The sequence below is a fragment of the Drosophila virilis genome, chromosome 3, assembly GCF_030788295.1.
Source record: "Drosophila virilis strain 15010-1051.87 chromosome 3, Dvir_AGI_RSII-ME, whole genome shotgun sequence".
In the NCBI taxonomy this organism is placed as follows: domain Eukaryota; kingdom Metazoa; phylum Arthropoda; class Insecta; order Diptera; family Drosophilidae; genus Drosophila; species Drosophila virilis.
In genome coordinates this window covers 10,245,272-10,267,188 of record NC_091545.1, presented here as the reverse complement: position 1 = coordinate 10,267,188, position 21,917 = coordinate 10,245,272, and the positions used below count along the sequence as shown (strand labels likewise).

The 21,917-nt window shown below is 41.6% G+C and overlaps 5 protein-coding genes across 6 annotated transcripts; 3 read left to right on the top strand and 2 right to left on the bottom strand.

Annotated features, from left to right (window-relative positions):
• Nucleotides 1-5: 5 nt before the first annotated feature.
• On the top strand, nucleotides 6-1,392 carry zetaCOP (COPI coat complex subunit zeta). The gene is made up of 4 exons (XM_002046975.4): nucleotides 6-162; nucleotides 227-594; nucleotides 663-753; nucleotides 1,093-1,392. Exons 1-4 carry the CDS (start codon nucleotides 145-147, stop codon nucleotides 1,138-1,140), a joined length of 525 nt encoding a protein of 174 aa, XP_002047011.1. The 5' UTR covers nucleotides 6-144; the 3' UTR covers nucleotides 1,141-1,392.
• Nucleotides 1,393-3,397: 2,005 nt separating this feature from the next.
• Galphaf (G protein alpha subunit f) lies at nucleotides 3,398-9,957 on the top strand. Of its 2 annotated transcripts, none has more exons than XM_070208722.1 (5): nucleotides 3,398-3,435; nucleotides 7,932-8,138; nucleotides 8,208-8,376; nucleotides 8,894-8,991; nucleotides 9,058-9,957. In XM_070208722.1, exons 1-5 carry the CDS (start codon nucleotides 3,413-3,415, stop codon nucleotides 9,764-9,766), a joined length of 1,206 nt encoding a protein of 401 aa, XP_070064823.1. In that variant the 5' UTR covers nucleotides 3,398-3,412; the 3' UTR covers nucleotides 9,767-9,957. The 2 variants fall into 2 exon arrangements, with proteins under 2 accessions (XP_070064823.1, XP_002047010.1); XM_002046974.4 differs by lacking the exon at nucleotides 3,398-3,435 and adding an exon at nucleotides 5,750-6,044.
• A 6,782-nt stretch (nucleotides 9,958-16,739) lies between these two features.
• Cralbp (Cellular retinaldehyde binding protein) lies at nucleotides 16,740-17,977 on the top strand. Its single transcript, XM_015175303.3, has one exon. The coding sequence runs from the start codon at nucleotides 16,740-16,742 to the stop codon at nucleotides 17,721-17,723; it is 984 nt and encodes a 327-aa protein (XP_015030789.1). The 3' UTR covers nucleotides 17,724-17,977.
• Nucleotides 17,786-20,113, bottom strand: PGRP-LD (Peptidoglycan recognition protein LD). The gene is made up of 4 exons (XM_002046972.4): nucleotides 19,901-20,113; nucleotides 19,447-19,725; nucleotides 18,384-18,562; nucleotides 17,786-18,328 (listed from the first exon to the last, which is right to left on the bottom strand). Exons 1-4 carry the CDS (start codon nucleotides 19,920-19,922, stop codon nucleotides 17,987-17,989), a joined length of 822 nt encoding a protein of 273 aa, XP_002047008.1. The 5' UTR covers nucleotides 19,923-20,113; the 3' UTR covers nucleotides 17,786-17,986.
• Nucleotides 20,114-20,250: 137 nt separating this feature from the next.
• Pmi (Transmembrane protein Pmi) lies at nucleotides 20,251-21,834 on the bottom strand. The gene is made up of 4 exons (XM_002046971.4): nucleotides 21,682-21,834; nucleotides 21,219-21,367; nucleotides 20,977-21,161; nucleotides 20,251-20,918 (listed from the first exon to the last, which is right to left on the bottom strand). The coding sequence occupies exons 1-4, from the start codon at nucleotides 21,702-21,704 to the stop codon at nucleotides 20,751-20,753; spliced, it is 525 nt and encodes a 174-aa protein (XP_002047007.2). The 5' UTR covers nucleotides 21,705-21,834; the 3' UTR covers nucleotides 20,251-20,750.
• Between the last annotated feature and the right edge of the window lie 83 nt (nucleotides 21,835-21,917).

Sequence of the window (21,917 nt, the reverse complement as noted above, 5' to 3'; positions counted from 1 at the left end):
GTTTAACAACCATCATTATCGATAACTCGGCATATCAGCTGTGCCGGTGCTATGCTTATCGAATGCCACCACGGCTGCCGCTTAAGAAACCAGTGTTGGGTAATTTGGGGCAACCGTGAATAATTGTGTTTTGCTGGCAACAAAATGGACGGATTTATGATGGTATTTATTAACTTGAATGTTTATTATGAATTGCATCGGTAAATAACATGCCCGCACTTTGCAGGACATTATTAAGGGCATGTGTATCATGGACAATGACGGCAACCGGATACTGGCCAAATACTACGACAAAAACATTCTGTCCACGTTGAAGGAGCAGAAGGCGTTCGAGAAAAATTTATTCAACAAGACGCACCGTTCCAACACTGAAATCATCATGCTCGACGGTCTGACGTGTGTTTACAAAAGCAACGTGGACTTGTTTTTCTACGTGATGGGCAATGCGTACGAGAACGAGCTGATACTGCTGTCGGTGCTCAACTGTCTGTACGACTCCATAAGCCTCATCCTCAAGAAGAACGTGGAGAAGCGCCTGGTGCTGGAGAATCTGGAGATCATTATGCTGGCCTTTGATGAGATTTGCGACGGCGGGTAAGTGTCCGGGATGCTTACGAAAAACTTAAGCAAATTTAACTAATTGCGAATTGCACGTTTTGCAGCATCATTCTGGACGCGGATCCGTCATCTGTGGTGAAACGTGTCGACCTGCGCAACGAGGATATACCCATTGCCGAACAGACCGTTGCTCAGGTAACTAACACACTAAATGGTCTATTTTGGTAGTTCTATCACAAACTATTTCTTAACCCGACCATGAACGAATGTAGACATATCAAACGCACGATCAAGCAAGAATTCATTTTTTGTATATAGTACAATATGTATTTATCTATGTAGCACATATTATTATTATGTTATGAATTTGATTTGAAACTAACTCAACGCTAATCGGTTGCACTTTGAACGATCAAATAAAGATTGTCCGGCGTATTATTATTTGCACATTGGCAATATGCATTTTCTTTTCTTTTTCTTTATCATTTACCAATGCATTAGTTAATTGTTCTCTGATCATGTTTCTGATTTCAGGTACTGCAATCGGCGCGCGAGCAGCTCAAGTGGTCCATACTGAAATGAGGTCGGGGCCGCAAAGGAAGCCAGAATCAGTAACACCTGTCGCAATGCATTCGATTTGTTCTATTAAATTCGCTTAGAGTGTAATATACATAATATACATATATATTTAACTATAGAGACAATGCTGTTTGTTTCATAGAAAGTTTGCTGTATGCCAATGTACAATATTCAAGCTCTTTAAAAGACTACAAATAAGCTGTAAAATGGTAATTTACAATAAAGTTTTCTATGTGTAGTAATAGTAGAAGTACATATAGCGACTATATATAGATGTATATGAGCGATCGATTTGAAGTAAACAGCCATTAAACACTTTGAGTATTGGCAGTAAAGTCTGTACCAAAAGCTGAAGCACTTGATCGAAACAAATGCCTTACGAGCAGTTCATTATAATGCGATTAGTGGCTATAATCTCAACATCTTTATAGAGGGGGCTTATAAAGTCGACTCCACTCATTTTAGACGCAGTAGAAGAGGTTTGGCTTTGGCAAGGTCTTGTCTTTTAAATGGCGCCTTACCAATTGCACCCTGGTAAGATGGCCAACAAAATCAAATAAATGGATTGTAGATATGGTCAGCTAATCCAAGGTTTTCGACTGCCAATCCGTTTATTGATTCTCATGGCTTAGGGGATTTCGTTATGGCACAAAACTTGCTGTTTATGATGTCGACAGGCACTTTAGACTTATCAAACCAGCCAAAGCTCTCCACTGTACTGCGCAGAAGTGTATTTGGTGTCTTAGGAAACATCTAGAGGAAGACAAGCCCGCGGTGCGGATGATTCAATTGTTGTTCATATCGTTGGATATTGTTATCATGCGACACCAGCTCGATACATCATCATCATCATCATAATCGGGAACCACACATGAACTACATTCGTGTTAGCAACTCTTTAATCAAATGCTTGTCAACATTGCAAAAATTCCGATTTACCCCCCACTCCACGAGCGGAGTTCCCACTGCTGGATGATAGATAATCAACGAGTTGTTTGCGCCCTGTTTGTCGAATTAGAGAGAGAGACTGATTGGAGCCTTATCAGGTACATGCGGCTGCCGGCTGATATGGATATGCAGTGAGACGTTCCATTTGGGCAGCTGTCACATTTTATGGATCGTTTAGATCACGTTTCCCATGGTCATATACCAATTTAGGAGCCGCGTAACCTGCTGATTACATGACTTTTCTTAGCTGTGAGCCGAGGGGCTCGCCAATTGCACTTCCAGCTAAAAAGAATATCTCCCTCCCTCCACTATCTTAAGCACACAATTTAATTACTGCTTAACGGTACTTATGAAGGTTATGTTAGGCTAGGTTTGTGCGATTTTTGGCTTTTGTTGGATCAGATGCTATTTTTTATCATTTGAGAATGGTATGAGGTTTTTATTAAGTTTAAAAAAATTACTTCTGTGATGATACACATTATGTTAAGATTATGCTAACTCCCCTAACGTATGCAATCCGAACACACACACGTACAAAGTCTCGCTCTCTTTCGAGCTCTGTAATTTCTGTTCTGTAAGCAGAACTGAATTCTTAACATAATTTCTTAAAGGAACTAAGCTCTGTAATTGAGTTCGAAAGAGAGCGAGGCTACTTACGTGCGTGTGCCTGTGTGTGCTTATGGCATAAATTGCATATGTCGAAGAGAATTTGAATAATCTTAACATAATCTGCTTATGTTATTGCTACTGATATCACTCTAACTAACATATATGTATATGAGGTATATGACCAATTGCCTTTGATCGATTCGTCATTGAGTTAATAAGGCCTTGGCATGCACGGGATACATGCTTATTAAAAAATTCAATAGCCCACTCTCAAGAGTTGGCTTGTCAGGAATTGCAGATATGGATAGTATGTGTTTTTATATTAGTACACATACTAAACCATTGACTTTTATATATATATATGTATGTACTAAACCATTGACTTCTCAAGAGTCTTTGCATGACGGAATGCATAGAGCTTTATCACAGCGATTAGCGATTAGCGCCATGTCCGCCTCACCCTCCGCCCCCCGCCCAAGATCCGAATCGGACAAATTTATGGCCACGCCTCAAATCTGATTTATATAACATAAAAACATGTTCGCATGATCCGACACTTTATTTGGGGGGGGCTAAACAATTGCCATTTGGAGCTGAGCACGGCAAAGTCGTCTTTTCAATTGTCGCGTCTTGTTTTTGAGTGAGTTTTCGAGAGAATTGGAATCCTCGAGCTGATCTGGCATACCGATTGTCGAGTGCAAACGACTGATACTGGGAAATGAATGGCGACTTGTTTTTCGGGTTTGTATTTATTATTATTATTTTTTTTTTTTTGGGGGGGAATTGGCATTCAGACAAATAGTTGGCATTCCAAGCATTTCCAAGCAATTATCACTCAATATGACAGCTAACCAGGTCTTGTTAACAATTAGTCAAATTATTGCGAAATGTTTCAATTCGACGATAAGCAGCAGGAGGTACAAGTTCAAATTGCTTTATTGGCTTGTGTACCCTAACAGAGGGTACTTTCAATTTGTCACCAAATGTGCAACGCATGGGAGAAGACTCTTCCGCATCCAATAAAAATATGTATATATGCATGTTTATAAGGTAATATATAATAATAAATGATAAAAAAAAACTTTCAATAAATGCGAATTCTTGGGAATAACCAAAATCTAGCCTGAAACTTGCATATGAAAATATCTACGAATTGCAATATTTTCAGTACAACAGGCAATTGTAAATTAGAAACTGATTTGTTAAATAAAAAGTTAATAAATCTATGACTAGAAAAAGCTTAAATTAAAGGAAATGGCTTCAAGCCAAAAACCAACTCAACTCTGCTGATAGACGATTGTCCGTAAGGGTATTCAGTTTGCGGCGTGTCGAAGACATATTTTGCTGCTTCTTTTGGTGCGCTGAGACATTCGAATGGAAACCGCATCCATGACTGGGCACGTTTGGGTATCGTGCGTCGCCATAACGCTTTACGATTTGAGGGAAAATTTCCGCAAATAGATAAAATAATTGCGAGCTTTGCCCAGCCCCGAACCGAAATACATTACAGATTTCAATCCCAGACGCAAGGCAAATAAACAAATAAAGCAATATAACAATTAGTATGTTGACAGCGAACCCAATCACGGCCAGCATTTCGCCGGGCAATAATTGAAGTGCCTGCGACCTTGCCCCCATGACATGGAAACCCCCCCCCCTCCCCAAACCCTCCACACATCCAAAGAAATGAAACGATACGATCCACTCGAACTGAGTTCATTGATTTGTTGCCTCAAGAACATAAACAAAATGATCAGACTGGCTGCTTTTGATGGCATTGCCATTGACATTCGCCCATTATCCGCCCCTGAACCAAGCACCTGGCTGACAACACTTTCCATAAACCAGCACGTTTTATGGAGCAGCCAGCGCTTGGATGCATGGCAACAGATCGGGTGATGGCATTGGCATGGGCCTGAGCATGGGTAATAGCTTTAGGGGCTGGTATTTTAATTACTTGCACTTTGAAGTGCTTAGTTTTTGGCACCACTTGTTGCTGTTGTTGTTGAGTTGTTGTTGTTGTTGTTGTTGTGTACCCACTATTAAAGCTGGTTACAAGCCATATATAATCAGAGTAGAGCCAAAATGTAAACACTAGACTCTGCCTATCAGAGAACAGTCCATCAGCTTGTCAGTCCGTCAGCCGGCGCGTCGCAGTTCCGTGAGTAATTCGCGTAATCCCACTGCACCGCTTCGAGTACATCTGCATATATGTGACACGTAAGCCAGAAGGTAGAATTCCACTGGCAAGTGGCCGGCATTGTGAGTGGTTACTGGGCTGGGCGGGCGCTCCTTCAAATTTGAACGCCAGCACTCGAAAATGTCAACATCGCAGCTGACAGCAATGTGGCTAAAATTGTAGCGCACTAGTTGCGAATTTTAGCACTAGAAAGTCGACTAACGGGTTTTTTGATTCTCTAAGGCAGCAGCTAACAGCAATGTGGCGCACAAGTTGCGAATGTTAGAAGAAGGCAGCAGAAGGTCGACCTATGGTTTTAGAAATTTTAGGGAAATGAATGTCTTGAATGTCTTTTGAATTCAATGATAGTTTTTCTATAATAATTGCGAAAGACTTAACATTTTTGTTTATATTTAATATAATATATTCCCTACGATATATACATAGTGTATCCAAATTGTCCAATTAAAAAGTTCTAGTGCATCATTGAGTAAATGAAGTGCCAATTTGGACCCACAAGGGGCAGGCGTGATTGTAACTAGCCGAACTCTCCATCGCTTCCTCTCCCGCTGCCGCTCTCTTTCTGCTGCTCTCTGTTGCTTGCCCTTATTCTCGCACTATCGACAAAGCCGCTCAACTGGGCACTTCTCTCGCCCCCCCCCTTCACACACCCCTCCAGATCGTGGCCAATATATTGCCCGGCTATCTTATCGTAGATATTGTACATTCTTATTTTGTACAGCCGTACAAGCAATTAACAAACGATTCCGGCTGCCATGATTACGGGCGAACGAGCGAAGCGTTCTCGTGCTCCGGCTCGGTTCGGTTAGGTTCGGCTGGGTATTTAAGAAAACGGAAGGTTCGCTCGGCGTTTCAGTGCTGTGATACTCCAAAGGAACGTTAGACGTGTCGAGCGGAAGTCGAGACTCGCTGACAGAAAGTGAAAAATAAAAGTGAAAAAGACAAATGGACAGATATTTGAAGAGCAACCGTCGAGTGCTATCAAAACAAAGGCCAGCTCTGGCATAAACATAAACTGTAAACAAGCTGTAAGGAATTCAAAGTATTCAAAGTGCACTGTGCTACAAAAACAACATATAATTCTTACAATCAACAGAGGAAACTTAAAAGCAATAATAATTGATACAACCTTAATCAACATGAAACTGAGGTGAGAAAACGTGCGATTTTGATTATGCGATCAGGTTGATTTACTTTTATTCCGAATCCCATTGAAAACCCACAATGATTTTCGTTGGAACTTAAGTATTTTGGCCAAGTATTTATCAGCATGATAAGTCAAATTAGCCAAAGGCCTATCAGTTTAAATATATATACATAGTTCTTTATATCATTATGTTGTTTCTGGGTCATATTACATCATTTATTTTGATGATGAAACTCTTCAAACATATGTATGTATTTCAAAGTGACTGCCTAAAACTCTTTTATTGCGAGGGCTGCAAAGTCATAAAACTGCTGTCATTGCTTGCGGTTCAGGGTTAGCAAAATATTTTCATTGTTTCGGTTCAGGTTCTGATTATCCTCAAATTACACGTCACAAACTAAAAGTTAATATCTAGACTTTATAACAAGAAAACCCTTGACTTGTAATGTTTCTACGTATAATGAAAGCCCATCCAAATTTCCTTAAATTAGGTTTCATTTGTCTTTAGATTTGAAGTCATTGCTGTTGGTATTTTAATATCCTATCCTGTTAGTATTTTCCCCAATTGTGGATAATTTAATAGTCTAATTAGAATATGCTGCAATTGCTCGCTGTTGGTATTTTCCTGAATTATTTGCCTTTAATATCCTAATTAGAACTTTGAACACGTGAATATAATTAAATAAAGTGTACAGTTTTATGGTTTCTTAGATTAGAAGCCGATTGGTCAGTTGAGGAAGTCTGTAAATATAGCTGACACTGATAGCCACTTAGCTAAGACAATAACAAAGCTGTTGCTAAGCTCCAATTGGAATCGAACTGGATGGAGGTCAGTGGACGGAATTTGATTGCGTTTTGTAAATATTGTCGTAAACGCTGGGCATATGACCATTAATAAGACCAGTTAAAATCAAAAAACGCATGCCAGGCTGTAAAGATAGCCAAAAGCAAAACAAAATCCAAATGTATTCGAATTTGCGGGCTGAGTCAGACGAAATTACATTCAGCATGGCACATAAACAAGAATACTTTTCCACTGAATGAATCGGGGATAGGTTATGGTTAAACTTAAACAATAAACATAGATATTGACAGAGAGACTTGCCAAGAAGATAGACATGCCCCGCGCAGAGAACTTTCATCCAATATCAGCATTATTTAGAGCGCCGGCAATTAAAGATCCCAATTGCCTGATAAGTTTCTGTGCGGCCTATCTGGAGTGCTCGGGGCGCCCGACGTCTGATAACAGCCCTCTTTGGGGCGGGGCCAGTGGGCGTGCGGTGGCCAGCGATTGGCAAGTCACACGATTTCTTTTTATGACTACGTTTTTTTTTTTTATTTTGGCAAACGCCAATTGAAATTGGTGCCATAAACTCTGGAACCCCTTTGCCGATCCATTCATCCATTCCTTGCCAAGTCGATCAACTCATTGGGATCTTGTCGAGTGCAAAGTGCAAGCTCAATTTGTTGTCAGACTTTGGCACACATTCAATTACCAAAAATTGTGTCTGGCTGTCAGCTATCGGACGAGACACGCGCCCGATCTTGTGCCCAATTAGCAGCGCAAATAGTTGCTCCTAATTAAGGTTGTGTAGCTCGAGAAGAATTGCCAAGCAGACAACCTTTCGGGCTTATGACTGTGCTCTGTTTGGCTTTATCTATTGCGTATTCGGTATCTATTGGAGTTGTGTGTGTGTAGGTGTGTGTGTGGGCTTTTAATTAAACATACATCAGAGCTAAATAAATGTGTGCTCTTTAATTTAGCAAGCGTATCGAGTTAGCAAACATTTGCCCATTTCTATATATAGAACGTGGGGCCTTGTCGTCGGCCTTTCCTTGGAAGTCATAATAAAAGGTCTAAGCAAATATTTCCATTTGTTTGCATTGCAGACTTTTGCGCTGTTTGCGCAATCCAAAGCAATCGGCGAGGCAGAATCAGCGCGAGGAGCTGAATCATCAGCAACACATGATCAAGGATATGCAGACGAATTTCAAGGACACCACCGTCAAGATCCTGTTGCTGGGCACCGCCGAATCCGGCAAGACGACCATCATCAAACAGATGCGCATACTCCACATAAACGGATTCACCGACGAGTAAGTGCACCTGAACACTGGCCAGCTAACTGAGAGTCGTCTCTATAGAGTTACTTTCTATCCATTTAGTGAACGCCGCGAAAAGATACCCGAAATCTATCAGAACATCCACGATTCCATTATACAGCTGGTGCTGCAAATGGAGCCCTTGGGCCTGCCCTTTGGCAGCAACACGAGCGAACGCAGCGCCAACTACATCCTGTCCCTGCCAGCCGAGGCGCCCGAGTACTTTACGGAGGTGAGTGACAGCCCGTCAAATAATCCCGCCAGCAGATACTGGCTTTGCCCCAGTATCTTATCCTACGCAACACACTTCAAATGCTGTCGCGCATTTTAAACATTTTGAGCCGGACAATCGACAAAAAGCGACTTGCGTCACGTTTCACGACATGCTCCTCCAACGAAGATATCTCTATGGAGCATTATTTTCCTGAACATGCAGCGATCGCTATTTGTTATCTGTCAGCGCGATTTGATTGATTGCATTGCCATTAACTTAATAGGTTGTCTACAAAACTTTCCGACAAGTGTGTGTGTGTGTGTTTTTTTTTTCCGTGCACTTCCTGGGCCAAGATCTGTTGCGGCCACGTCTTAGTCACTTGCGGGCAGCCGGTCAATCATTATATTGGCCCTGTGCCCGGTCGCAACGATAAGATAAATGCTGGCCCGTTTTGGGTTTTCTCCCTTTCCCACTCTAAGAACTAATGACTCATAATTGGAACATAATCTGACTGCTTATTATTTTTTTTTTGCAGGAGTACTGCGACCATGTTATGACCCTCTGGAATGATGTTGGCATACGCGCCTGCTATGATCGCTCGAATGAATTCCCGCTGCTGGACAGCGCCAAATAGTAAGCTCCTCAAGCTGATCCTTAAATTGAACCTCACACTAACAAACAGATTTTCTCATTCTTTAGTTTTCTTGATAACTTTGCGAGAATTTGTGAGGGCGACTATATACCCAGCACTGAGGATATTCTACACAGCAGAAAGGTAACCACGGGCATCTCGAAAATCACATTCCGTGTGCCCATACCCAAGAGCCTGGGCGGCGGTGAGCAGGAGTTCCGCATGTACGATGTGGGCGGGCAGCGGGATGAGCGCAACAAGTGGATACAAGTGTTTGAGGGCATTCAGGCCGTGCTGTTTCTCATTTCGTGCAGCGAATTCGATCAGAATCTGCGTGAGGATCCCAATCAGAATCGCCTGCAGGAGGCACTTAATCTGTTTCGGGCCGTTTGGCAGAATCGTTTCCTCGCCTCCGCCGGCCTGATTGTCTTCCTCAACAAGTATGATATTATGGAGCGCAAAATACGCGCCGGCAAGCACATAGTCGATTATTTTCCGGACTTCGAGGAGTTCAGCAAGCGGCCGCAGCAGCAGCAAAGCTGCTTCGATGAGTGCGATTGGACCAAGATGTTCATCAAACAGAAAATGATCGATATAACCCAGGAACAGTTCAAGCGCAATTCGCGCAATCAGTGCGACTTTAGCTTCTCGGAAAGGGAGTGCTATTACCATTTCACCGTGGCCACGGATACTCGTTGCATTCGCGATGTTTTCAGCGATGTACAGCAAATGATTTTGTCCGAAAACATCAACGTGGCCAGCTCATCACTCTTCTAGGGGAGCAATAATTCTCAGTAAAGAGTTTCCTTTACCAACTGTGATTTTGTATGCTATAAATTATACTATAAGCGAAATTAATTCTAAAACTATAGTTCATAATTAAATGCACACAAAGCAGCCTAATCGTACTTATATTGTACAAATTATATTGTAAGAAAATACAGAAAAAATCCCATTAACTCAGACAACAAAAACTAGTCTACCCTTTATTTTTTTTTTGAAATGTCAGTGCTGTAAAATGCGCATTTGCGTGCTTTGCAGCACCTGTTAAAGGCACGAGCCACCCATCGATAGTCGTCAGTTCGATAGTCCGACACACGACTTTTGGTTTCGATTATTATCGCTAGTTGTGGCGGAATTTTGAATTGAAGCATTGCGGTTTATTAATCGCAAATGGCACTTTTGAAAACAAAAGGCCATAGCAATGGCTTTTTTATGAATTATATTTAAGCTATATTATATTTATGCTTTTCTGATCTATTATAGGAATAAAACAGACAACTCTGACGCTGACCACGCGAGCATTTACAAACCTGGTTTGTTATACTTTATGTCGGCAATTTGTTCGCTTTTGTACGATTCTGTGTCGAACCTTTGTGTAGTGCGGACGTTTTTAAGTGGTTACGCGGTTTTTTGCCTTCTCTCTTTTGCCGAACCAACGTTTGCTGGCAGCCAAATCAAAATCAATTAGGTAAGTTTTAACTTTGGCGAACAAGTTAATTACAGTCTTGCAGGTTTAACAAAGAAAATATAAATTAACCCAGCTGCAGCACAAACTCAAGAGCTTGTGCAATTATAACGACCGTTGTTGAATTTCAACAATAACACACTCAAACAGCGCAGTGGCAAGTGCTAATGTCAACAGGTAAACAAAATATGTTATGTTTGGCAGTGTACACTGCACTAACTATATTGTGTGAACATTTTGCGTCTTAAGTAAATAGATAAATTAAATATTGTGTTAGATTTGTTGTTGTTGCTATGCGGATAGACGCCAACATCTATTTCCCAAAAAAAAAAGATAAATTATATTCTTAGATTGAACATGCTCAAAAACCTATGCAAAATGTTTTGACCAAATTTGTCGTCTCAAGGGCTTGGGGATTTTATTTTTTTTTTTTTAGCAATTTCAACTTGGCTTTATAACTGCCATTTGTAGGCACGTGTATAGCTAGAAGCCGAAATAAATTAGAAGAAAAAAAATGGAAGCTTCAATAACTATGAAGAAGCCCATTTTGGGCACATAATTAAGCTGAATTTCTTTGCCGTTAATTATTGTTAAGACCGAAATCACGACAGTTAAAAAAAAAAAAAACAAAAAACAACTACTTATAACCATGTGATGGGATTTCGAAAAAGGTTTACCCGCAAGCGAAACCCAAACGAAGTTTACGGCTTATTGAAGTCGTTGCGAATTGTTATTGTCTATGCCAGAGTTGGCCCTCTTACAATTTCAGTTTCAGTTTCAGTTTCTGAATGTAATGTGTTTATTAAAAATTATTATTGTTCGCATTTGACGGCGGCATCTTTATGGCCATGTGGAGCAATTGGTTGGAGTTTCTGTTGTAAACTCGTTATGAGCGCGAAAATATACATATTTAAACAACACAAAAAAAAAACAAGAGAGAGAGAAAAAAAAAACGTGCCAATGATGAGTGCGCACATTACACAAGTTTAAAAAAATGTTTATAAATCGTTGAGTAGGTCGATCAGCTGGTCCGAACCTGCCTTGAAGGTCGAAGGCTGTTGTAAAATGGGGAAACAACAAACAAACTGAAGACTCGGAATGCCAAAATGTTGCTGAAAATCAACTAAAGTTAAGGCTTTATTTGAATACAAGCAAAGCTTTTGTATTCAAACTACTTAGTTGCTGGGCGCATTTTTTGATCTCAAGAAATGCATGATTTTTATATTTACACATAATTACCAAAGTTCATGTATTGACATTGAAAGATCGCCGATCATATTTCTAATAATTAATACACACACACGCACATCATATTACACTGCAACAAAATGTGTGTCGCTTTTCCAAGCATGCGTCCAGCGAATGTTAATGTTAATTTGTTTCGACTTTGGCTATAAACGTTGAAGGGCTCTTGAAAACCCATTTCTACAGAGCTGCCTGCCTACGCCCTATGCTAAATACACAATATTGGGTAATACGCGCTGGCTGGGGCGCGCATTTCGAATGGCCCTGAAACAAAAGCTTAGACGCCAATCAAATAGTCAACGCTTTTCCCCCTTTTTGTGTTTTTCTCAAAATAGAAACGACCTCAACGCCCAGTTAATGCAATTGTCTAACCACAGACGGCCAACAAAATCCAATTTTAAATAACGTCCAAAAATATCTATCGGAGAGCACAAGCAAACGTGTTTCCAAGCGGATGACGTATCTCAAACAACAACCAACTTGTGCATCAACACGATCATTAGAGCTCCAACAACTATCAGCAGCAGCAGCAGAGGCGGGCGCAGAGGCGGGCGCAGAGGGTGATTGCATTTTCAAGGCTCGAACTGGACTGTAAGGTGTTGCGTTTATTGTTGTTGTTGTTGTTGTTTGGGAGGGGGGCAGCAAATCGAAATGGGCGCCATGAAAATGCAAATTTTTGCCATGAGCAATGAGTTTCGACGTCTTTGATTTCAATGAGCCTAATCATTAATGTTCACAGCTCGACAGAGATCACAGATGAAATAAACAAAGTGCAAAAGGCATGAAAAGGCAAAAAACAAAAAAAAACGCTTAAAAACAATAAACACAAGCAACAACAACAAAAAACAGCTCGATTTTAACAGCCGACCGAGTAGCTCACCGACTGACCAACTGACTGGGATTACTCAACAGCAACAACAACAGCAGCAATAACAGCAGCAGCAGCAATAACAGCAACAACAACAGCAGCAACTGTTTATGCCGCTACCTTTGATGGCTGTCGACTTGGACTTGGCGCAGGCTAACAGCCTGGCGAAAAGGTTCGCCTGTGCACAGCGCACTTTCGGTTTTCGAAAAACTTGTTCGCTTCCATGCAGCAGCAGCAGCAGCAGAAACAACGGCAGCAGCCAGAAACCGATCAGATTGCATTCGGATTCGGTTTTGGGCCGTCTCTGCTGCTGCCGTTGCTGCTGCCGTTGCTGCTGCTGCTGCTGCTGCTGCTGCTCTTAGTGTGTGTAGTCGCTGTGTGGTCATTATATAATCCAGTTAATTTCTTTAACATTTTTTCAAGCCACTTTTTGTTGCTTTGCGCCATTCGTTGTTCAGAGCTCGCGCTGCTCAGTTGTCTCGGTACGCGACGCGGCACACGACGCCTGGATATACATATTTTGTAACTATATAGATAAAAGCAAGCATAAGAGTCCTGCAGCTCGATTGTGTAAGTGTGTGTGTGTGTGTGTGTGTGTGTTGTAAATTCTTAACAAAAGCAACAAAAATGTTTTTTATTATGTTCAGCTCTAAAAGCAGCTAACTAATTTTTTGTGAAAAATATTGCAAAATTGCAAATGCAACAAATTGAAAAGTAATATTTTCGAAATTGGCAAACTGCAGCTGACGTCGCGTCTGGCGTCTTTGTTGCATTATTAGCCTGGCCAGCTAGGCACACACAGCCACGCAACCACAGCCAGAGCCACACTCAGAGGCACAGCCACTTGACAAGCCCCGAGCGCCTAATAAACATGTTGAAACCCCAAACAGTGGCCAGGCAGTCAGCTGGGAATGTGCACGGCGCGCGGTGAGCGGGGGGGGATTTGGATGGCGGCAGAGAAGCAAACGGTGAATTTGTAGGCGCCATTGCTTAATCACATTTTCGAAATCGAATTTTCAGCTAAAAGAAAACCCAAAGAAAATGCAAATTTTTGTTGAATATCCGAAAATGCACTTGTGCCTCTGTAAACATAAAGTTAAAAAGCCACAACAAACAGACAGAAATCAATTAAATGGCACGGTGTCTGCATTGGACATAAACGAGGCGAACCAATTGATTTGCATATGTGTATCATGACGAACCGAAATCGAAAAGCAAACAAACAGACATTAAGTTTACAAGCGAATAACTCCATGTTTTGAGGCTGTAAAACAACAAAAAAAGGCAGCTACTTTCGACACGCCGAAGTTTAAATGCCCTTATTTGCGTACCAATTGATTTGTAAACAAATATAAAGCTTACAAGCGAACAACTCGAATTTTCAGTGCTGTAAAACAAGAAAAAAAGCAGCTACTTTTGACATGCCGAGAATTAAATACCCTTTTTATATATATACTTAAGATGTCTAACACTTTTTTTGCTGTGCAAGATATATAATCAAAACAGACGGACATGATTCTGAACAAGAGTGTAAATATAATGTGCATCCCATATTGGACACAATGCGTCACAAAATCATCATACCCAATGTTAGAATACTAAAGCCAGGCATCTGAAGGAGTTGACTACCCGCAGCTGAGGCTGAGTCGAAGAGCTGTTTGTTTGGCTTTCCATAGACACATACAGTATGTCAATAAAGTGTTTTTACTAACAAAAAAAAACTAATTTTTTGGGTTTAGTTGAAAATAAATGTACCTAAAAGTGAGAATTTTTTTTCAATTATAATTTATTTCGATTCTATATTTCTCCTAGAACTTAATGGCAAAAAGAATTGTTAAATAACATTACCCAAACATTTTATAAAATTAAAAAACTAAAAACATTCACATTTTATGCTGTCAATAAAGTGTTTTTACAGCTACGGTAAATTGTTTTGCCGTTCTCTTTTGGGTGATCCCGTTAGATTTGGGCCCATGCGTTTTGGCTTCTCTTGTGTCTTCGACTTTTCTTGTCATTTTCTATTGCAATTTATAACGTTTTGCTTTAATTTTATGAAAAATAAAATGCCAGGAAAAAGAACAACTTTTGAAGTCGCTCAGCTGGTGTATTATAACCATCAGATGGGACGTCAAGTCTCGGAACTGGCTGATATGTTTAATTTATCAAAAGCAACGATATACAACATATTAAACAGAGCCAATAAGGAAGATAGGCTAGAGGCAAAGCCAGTATGTGGTCGACCCTGCAAAATTTCTGACAGAGATAAGCGAAAAATTCTGAGAAAAATTGAGAAAAATCCACAAATTTCGCTTAGGGATATTGCTCAGGAGTTCAAGGAAGAAAGTGGTGTTGATGTGTTACATGAAACTGTCCGAAAATTACTGAATTCCAATGACTACACATCACGAGTTGCCAGGAAAAAACCTCTACTATCGGCGGCGAATATTTTGAAGCGGCTATCGTTCGCTCAAGTCCATGTAAATAGTTCGAACGATTTTTGGAGTAACGTCATATTCTGTGACGAAAGCAAGATGATGCTATTCTACAACGATGGGCCATCCAGAGTCTGGAGAAAGCCACTAACAGCGTTGGAAAACCGCAATATTATTCCAACCGTTAAATTCGGAAAACTATCAGTGATGGTGTGGGGGTGTATTTCGAGCAAGGGTGTAGGAGATTTGACCTTCATTGAGAATACCATGGATGCTAGACAATATCTGAGCATTTTACAGACACATCTCGTCAGTAGTGCACAGAAATTTGGATTCTATGAGGACAATAAGCCAATTTTTAAATTTTACCAGGACAATGACCCGAAGCATAAAGCTCATATGGTAAGAGTTTGGCTGTTGTACAACTGTGGAAAGGTGTTAGACACTCCACCACAAAGTCCAGATATGAATCCAATAGAAAATGTGTGGTCATATTTGAAAAAAAAAGTCGCAAAGCGGAGTCCAAAATCAAAAACTGATTTAAAAGCTGCTGTACTGGAAGAATGGCAGAAGATTCCAGAAACATACATACAAAACCTTATTGTTTCAATGAAACGGCGATTGCAGGCTGTATGTGACGCTAATGGCAGCCACACAAAGTATTAAAAAAAAATATTCCTGTTTTTTTAACATTGTTATTTAGTAATAAAGTTTCGTGTAAAAACACTTTATTGACAGCATAAAATTTGAATGTTTTTAGTTTTTTAATTTTATAAAATGTTTGGGTAATGTTATTTAACAATTCTTTTTGCCATTAAGTTCTAGGAGAAATATAGAATCGAAATAAATTATAATTGAAAAAAAATTCTCACTTTTAGGTACATTTATTTTCAACTAAACCCAAAAAATTAGTTTTTTTTTGTTAGTAAAAACACTTTATTGACATACTGTATGTTAAATTTTAAATGCCGCCGCCGGAAAACAAATTATGCAATACTTAAAAAAAAAGCTGAAGCTGGAGAAACAGTTGAACTCTTTCTGATGGCGGGGACAACGACTTGAGTCCGAGATAGAGATGCTATGAAAACAAATATAAATATCTCAAGCTTGACCCGCTTTCAGTCTAAGTTTTTTGAACTTGAACCAATTTGCGGTTTTGTTTTCGCTTTTTTGCCCATCACATTTGAATTTATTGTCCAGCAAGAAAATAATTTACATTTGTAAAGATACATTGAACATCCGCTGAATCAGACGCTGCGATTGTTTCTATTTGATTTTTTTTTTTGTTTTTGATTTCTTTTTGTTGTTAGTTTTAGGCATAATTAGCAAATATTTGCAAATGAAACCTTGAGGCGAGGCCTTGAACCAATTTTGTGGTCTTGCATTGTTTGAGATTAAACATCGTTTAGAGTTCATTAGCTGGCGCGTTGTTTGGCAGAATATCGAAAGTGGAGCAATTAAAATGAGTGCGTGATTTAATCATTAATTGGTCTCAAAAAGAAATTAAAGCGAAATCAAAAAGATCGTCAGTTAAAAAAATATTTACGCGTTTGTGGATCGAGCGCTCGCGTAAACAAAACTATTTTCATGTATTACTAAATTGAAATAGATAATAAAATTAACTATATGCTTACTTATGTTTCTTGCTGCCTTCTCTCCAAACAGCCGGCTGACATTACGCATACGCCACATTGAACAGCAGCAGCAGCCGCAGCTGAGAAGGAACAGTGCCAAGTGATGAAGGAGACCAAGGTATTGGAGGATAGCGACGTCTCGATGCTGTCCGAATCGCTGCTGAAGATAGCCAAGCGGGAGCTGCGCGAGGACAAGTGCACGCGGGAGCAGAGTCTGGAGCAGCTGCGCAACTGGGTGCTGAAGAACGAGGATCTGCAGAATGTGCGCTGCGACGATACGTTCCTGTTGCGTTTTCTGCGCGCCAAAAAGTTCAGCGTGCCGATGGCTGAGCAGACGCTGCTCAAGTATCTGAACATTAGACGCACCTTCCCGCACATGGCCACCAAGCTGGACTTTCTGGAGCCGCGATTGAGCGACCTCATCGAACAGGGCTACATATTCGCGGTGCCGAAGCGGGACAAGCACGGCCGGCGGGTGGTGATCATCAATGCCAAAGGTTTGAATCCAAAGTTTCACACAAGCAGCGACCAGGCGAAGGCTCACTTTCTCACCTACGAGTGCCTGATGGAGGATCAGGAGACGCAAATCACGGGTCTGAGTCATGTGGGCGACTTTGCGGGCGTCACCACATCGCATGTCACCAACTGGAATCCCACGGAATTTGCGCGCGTCTTCAAATGGGGCGAACAATCGCTGCCCATGCGTCACAAGGAGATTCATCTGATCAATGTGCCCTCCACGCTGAAATGGCTGATTGACTTTGTGAAGAATCGCGTCAGCTCCAAGATGAAAAACCGTCTTAACATCTACGGCACCGAGAAGGAGCTGATGAAGGCCGTCGATGCCGACTGCCTGCCCCAAGAGATGGGCGGCATCATGCCCATGCGTGAGATGATTGAGCTGTGGAAACAGGAGCTGGCCGGCAAGCGGGATCTGGTCCTGGCACTGGATCAAAGCATGCTGCTCTCAGATCGCGGCATACAGCGACGCAGTAGCTACAATTCCGAGAAGAACGGCACGGGCACCAATTTCGTCTCACAGATCGAGTCCATCGAGGGCAGTTTTCGGAAACTGGAGTTCGACTAGGATGCATCCGATGCACAGCGTAGACATTGTAGACATTTAAGCTTTAGCAATAGGCATTATCCTTAATTTGTAATGGCACACGCAGCGCTACGCTTTGTTGGCTCATCTACCCGGCTGGCAGCAACTGTTCCGCTGGGCTGGGAGCGGGCACTCGCTTCGCTTTTCGGTGGCACCCCGCTTTATTAATCCTGCGCTTCTTTTGTAAACTATTTGTTTTGTGGAGTACAATAAAAAACGAGAGGAACAACTTGGAAGCTTCAGTTTTACTTCACCAGCCGCTGGCCGGCATAGAGCGGCCAGAGCTGCAGCTGATGCCGCAGTGCATCCGCATCCCCTTCACTGCGACTCACATTGCGCAGCGCATACAGCTGATAGCTCGGCTGCAATTTGAGGCGCCGCTGCGACTCCCAGAGCAGCGCTTTGGCCATCTGCAGCTGGCACAGACTCGGCAGCCACTGGCTATAATCGCCCACAAAGGCCAACACCAAGGAGCTGGCCTGGGGCAGCGACTCGAAGCTGCTCGCGTATTGCCAGCCGCGCGCCTCGTATGTCTCACAGTCGCCAGCCATGAGAAAGTTAAACGGAAGCTCCCCCAAATGTTTGCGCTGCGCGAAATTTATTGGATAATTATATCTGATGCTTTGTGGCTGTGTGACTCACCTGCAAGCTCTGCAGCAGATTCGCACAGTTCTCGCTGCACTCCTCGCTGGCCGTGTGTGTGATGAAAACGTTTACAACTTTGCCCGCATCCAGCAGCGCCTGACCATGCAAATGGGCCCCACTCCAAATATCATGTCGGACGAGATGCAGCTTGTAGCCATTATCCGACGGAGCTGATGCTGTAGGTAGATGAAAGTTTTGCTGGGTGATTCTTAGACTGGAAACTAAGGCCAAGGACAACAGAGCGAAGAGCCTGCCGACTGGCGTGTCGTTTGCGGTGGAAAAAGCCAGGTGAAAAGATATGCTCTGCACTAAGCTTTCTTTTTGAAGAATCCAATGTTGCGGTAAGATCCCAGGATATATATGAGTTTAAAAGCTATTCAAAAGCAAGTTTGCCTTGCAGTAACCACATTTGTTAAGCATAACTAAATAATATTTCCACTTGTTACGATAAAAAAGCGCCAAGACTGCGAGCTGGAGTTGAACCGAACCAGTTCGAGCCCGCAATTCCCATTGAATTCCAATTAGAACACACACTTAACAGGGAGGATTAACTCCAAAGCATAAATAACTAGGGCTACACAAATTAAATTTATCTAATATGTAGCCCGCAGCTTCTTTTTGAAAATATATACGTGCGGCAATATTTTCAGTAGAACGGGCAATTTTAAATTAAAAAATTAATTATTTCATTAATATAAAAATATTCGACAAGTCGAACGAAGTTAATTGGAATGGTTTTTTGAACCGTAAACCGTGAACCGAACCCTCGACTTTGTGCTTGCAGCCCTGGTATAAAAAACCTCAAGCCAAAATATAAAATATAAGCATTCTATAAATGGCAAGCCCTAAACACCCTTTAAAGCTAAAAGTAATTTTGTTTTATGACGTAATATTGAAAGCTGACCACATAATAAAACCATTTACATGGAAACGGCAGCCAATTCTAGGCATTAACATATAAATACTCATGTTTATTTACGGGCACAAAGCAAATTGAATCAACGGATCTTATGCACATAATGGGACCCTGCACAGCCCCACTTCCAGTGGGATTACTTACTTTGTCGCCAGAGCAAATATGTGGCCAGCACCATGGCGCTGATGAACATCGAGAGCAGTCCAATGATGCGCCAATTAAAGCATTCTTTTGTGTAGATCGCTGTGCCAACAGCCGTCGTCGCACTTGTCCGGGCTGAATCGGGGGATGAAGTGCCGCGGGCGGCCAGCAGCGGTGTATGCTCGTTGGGCTCCGCGCTAGTCTCGAGCCTGAGGTAGGTGCTGGCACGCGACGATGTGGATATGCAGCTGGTATTAAGGTTGCCGCCCACAGGCACATGCACTGCACGATTGCAAAATATTTAACAAACAACAAATACTTGTGATAAAAAGTGCCACGATAAGCGGCACAATTAGCTGCTGCAGAGTCAACTGTACGGATCTTGCTACTTGGCGGGCTAGCTTATCAAAGCGGCACAGCAGCCACTTAAGGCTGTTTACATTTGACCATCACCTACCCACATTCGCAGTGATCTCCATCTCATCAAGCGTAATCCCGCACTCCACTTCACTCCACACAATAACAACAACTACAACTGCCGCGGCAGCATCCGCCGCAGCCTTTACTTGCGCTGGTTCGCACTGGAATTTGTCGGTTGATCGCGTTCGGGATTGCACAAAGCCGCTGCGATGACTTCGCCAAGCCTACTGAGCTCACAGACTGCAGCCGCAGCCCGCATGACGTCTCATTACAGCTGTTTTGCATGTACATATATGTGTGTGTACACACACACACACACACACACACTCTTTGTGTGTGTTTGTTAGATTATATATGCTTTCGTTATTCACAGCAAGCGCGGCACAATTGTTTTATTTGTATTGTGTATTTAAATAACATATTGGTTTCGACTTTATTTACTTCTTTGCACTGCCTTTAATTTCTATACTAATAACAATCACTATTATTATTATTTATACACACACACACAAAGTAATTTTGCTTAATTATTTGTACAGTGCATCTATCTCTTGAACAATAACTAATAAAAAGACTTCTTGGCCATTAAATACTAAAACATAAATATTTCATTCAAAATAATGCAGGCGCAAGTTAATAGCTGCCAAAAACAAACAGACAGCTATGGAAACATTCATAGACATTTCGGACTTTGAACCACTTTAAAATTTAACTAGGAAAAACGAAACGTTCGAAATTCTAAAAGAAATGCATACGCGCAATGGCGTTTAACTAAACTTATTAACCAAATACTTGAGTCAAGTTCAAGATAACGCGCCGTATTGCCGCAGACTGCAGCCATTGGCTAGCTAGCTGGCCGATTATCTGATTCCAGATCGAGTCGTCGTCTACTTGTAGGATCGCCAAATCTGCCAGGCACACAGCGCTGCCGATAAGAATGTGATGCCGCGATGCAAGTATTTGGTTTGAGTATTGGGCGCATAGCCCAGGATCACAGGCGAGGATACATCGGTTAGTGGCAGCTTGTTTAATGCGACTTCGTTGTTTTCCTCCACCTGCACAATATAAGCTATGTAATATCCATTCAATGCAGTAGAACATCAAACCACATACCTGATACTGGCAGCAAGGATCGTAGTTCCATGACACTGTGTACAAGCCAGTACAGAATAGCGACATGGCACAAACGGGAGCCGCAATCACAGGACGGTCGTACCACAACAAGCTGGATATAAGGGACGCAACTCCGGTGGCCACTGCCGTTTTGTGCAGGCAATTGCCCACCCATATCCAGCGACCTAGAAGAGACATTGCCATTATTTAAGGATTCGGGAGATAATCTATTGTTAACTTACCGGTTTCATCGCCCAAACGCGGCGGCTCAATGATAATGAAGTCTACCTTGGCCTCAAGCGCTTTGTCCAGCTCCGCTTCAAAGCGTTCGTGCGCATTTGAACTGTCGTAGACTTCACGTATCACATGAAATGTTGGCTGCTTGCCTGTACTGTACAAACACATATTCAAACAAACATTTATATATTTATTGTCCATATCTTAACCACTTCTTTCAAGTTCAAACAATATTCAAATTGTAAAATGCTAACGGCATTCGATTGTGTTCAATTGGTATTCTTTTTTTTCTTGCATGCGGTCACACTCGTACGCAAATGTGCATACATATGTATGCAATACAATTACATACTTATCGACAAAACGAAACCGCATCACAAATTGCATAACTTAATTGCGTTTACAACCATATTATGGAAGCGCTCTTTGCTGCTTTTACCTGTGTTCGTATAGGTCTCGAATATTTACCTATCAATACTTCTGCCGAGCATGTTGCTGCATTTGTTTTGAAGACTATAACTACGCGTTGTTTTTATGGGCTAAGCGATACGATAATATATACCATCGGCGAAATCGAAAGACATCTGCCGCCAATCGACCCACCGCCATTAACTATCGAAATGTCAATAAAGTCATATGGCAACGCCAATTTGCTTCAATTCGCCATTCCTGATATAAGATGCTTGATAAATAAACAATCAGCT

What these genes read in the sequence shown, in the direction of transcription:
- Pmi (XM_002046971.4), bottom strand. Translation starts at nt 21,704, where the DNA reads ATGCTCGGCAGAAGTATTGATAG. An exon ending in GCGTTTGGGCGATGAAACCG is followed by an intron (nt 21,162 to 21,218) that starts GTAAGTTAACAA and finishes TGTCTCTTCTAG; the next exon opens with GTCGCTGGATATGGGTGGGC. An exon ending in ATCCTTGCTGCCAGTATCAG is followed by an intron (nt 20,919 to 20,976) that starts GTATGTGGTTTG and finishes TATATTGTGCAG; the next exon opens with GTGGAGGAAAACAACGAAGT.
- PGRP-LD (XM_002046972.4), bottom strand. Translation starts at nt 19,922, where the DNA reads ATGGAGATCACTGCGAATGTGG. An exon ending in ATATTTGCTCTGGCGACAAA is followed by an intron (nt 18,563 to 19,446) that starts GTAAGTAATCCC and finishes ATCTACCTACAG; the next exon opens with CATCAGCTCCGTCGGATAAT. An exon ending in ATCTGCTGCAGAGCTTGCAG is followed by an intron (nt 18,329 to 18,383) that starts GTGAGTCACACA and finishes AATTTCGCGCAG; the next exon opens with CGCAAACATTTGGGGGAGCT.
- zetaCOP (XM_002046975.4), top strand. An exon ending in GATGAGATTTGCGACGGCGG is followed by an intron (nt 595 to 662) that starts GTAAGTGTCCGG and finishes CACGTTTTGCAG; the next exon opens with CATCATTCTGGACGCGGATC. An exon ending in CCGAACAGACCGTTGCTCAG is followed by an intron (nt 754 to 1,092) that starts GTAACTAACACA and finishes TTCTGATTTCAG; the next exon opens with GTACTGCAATCGGCGCGCGA.
- Galphaf (XM_070208722.1), top strand. Translation starts at nt 3,413, where the DNA reads ATGAATGGCGACTTGTTTTTCGG. An exon ending in CGCCCGAGTACTTTACGGAG is followed by an intron (nt 8,377 to 8,893) that starts GTGAGTGACAGC and finishes TTTTTTTTGCAG; the next exon opens with GAGTACTGCGACCATGTTAT. An exon ending in CTGCTGGACAGCGCCAAATA is followed by an intron (nt 8,992 to 9,057) that starts GTAAGCTCCTCA and finishes CTCATTCTTTAG; the next exon opens with TTTTCTTGATAACTTTGCGA.
- Cralbp (XM_015175303.3), top strand. Translation starts at nt 16,740, where the DNA reads ATGAAGGAGACCAAGGTATTGGAGGATAGCGACGTCTCGATGCTGTCC.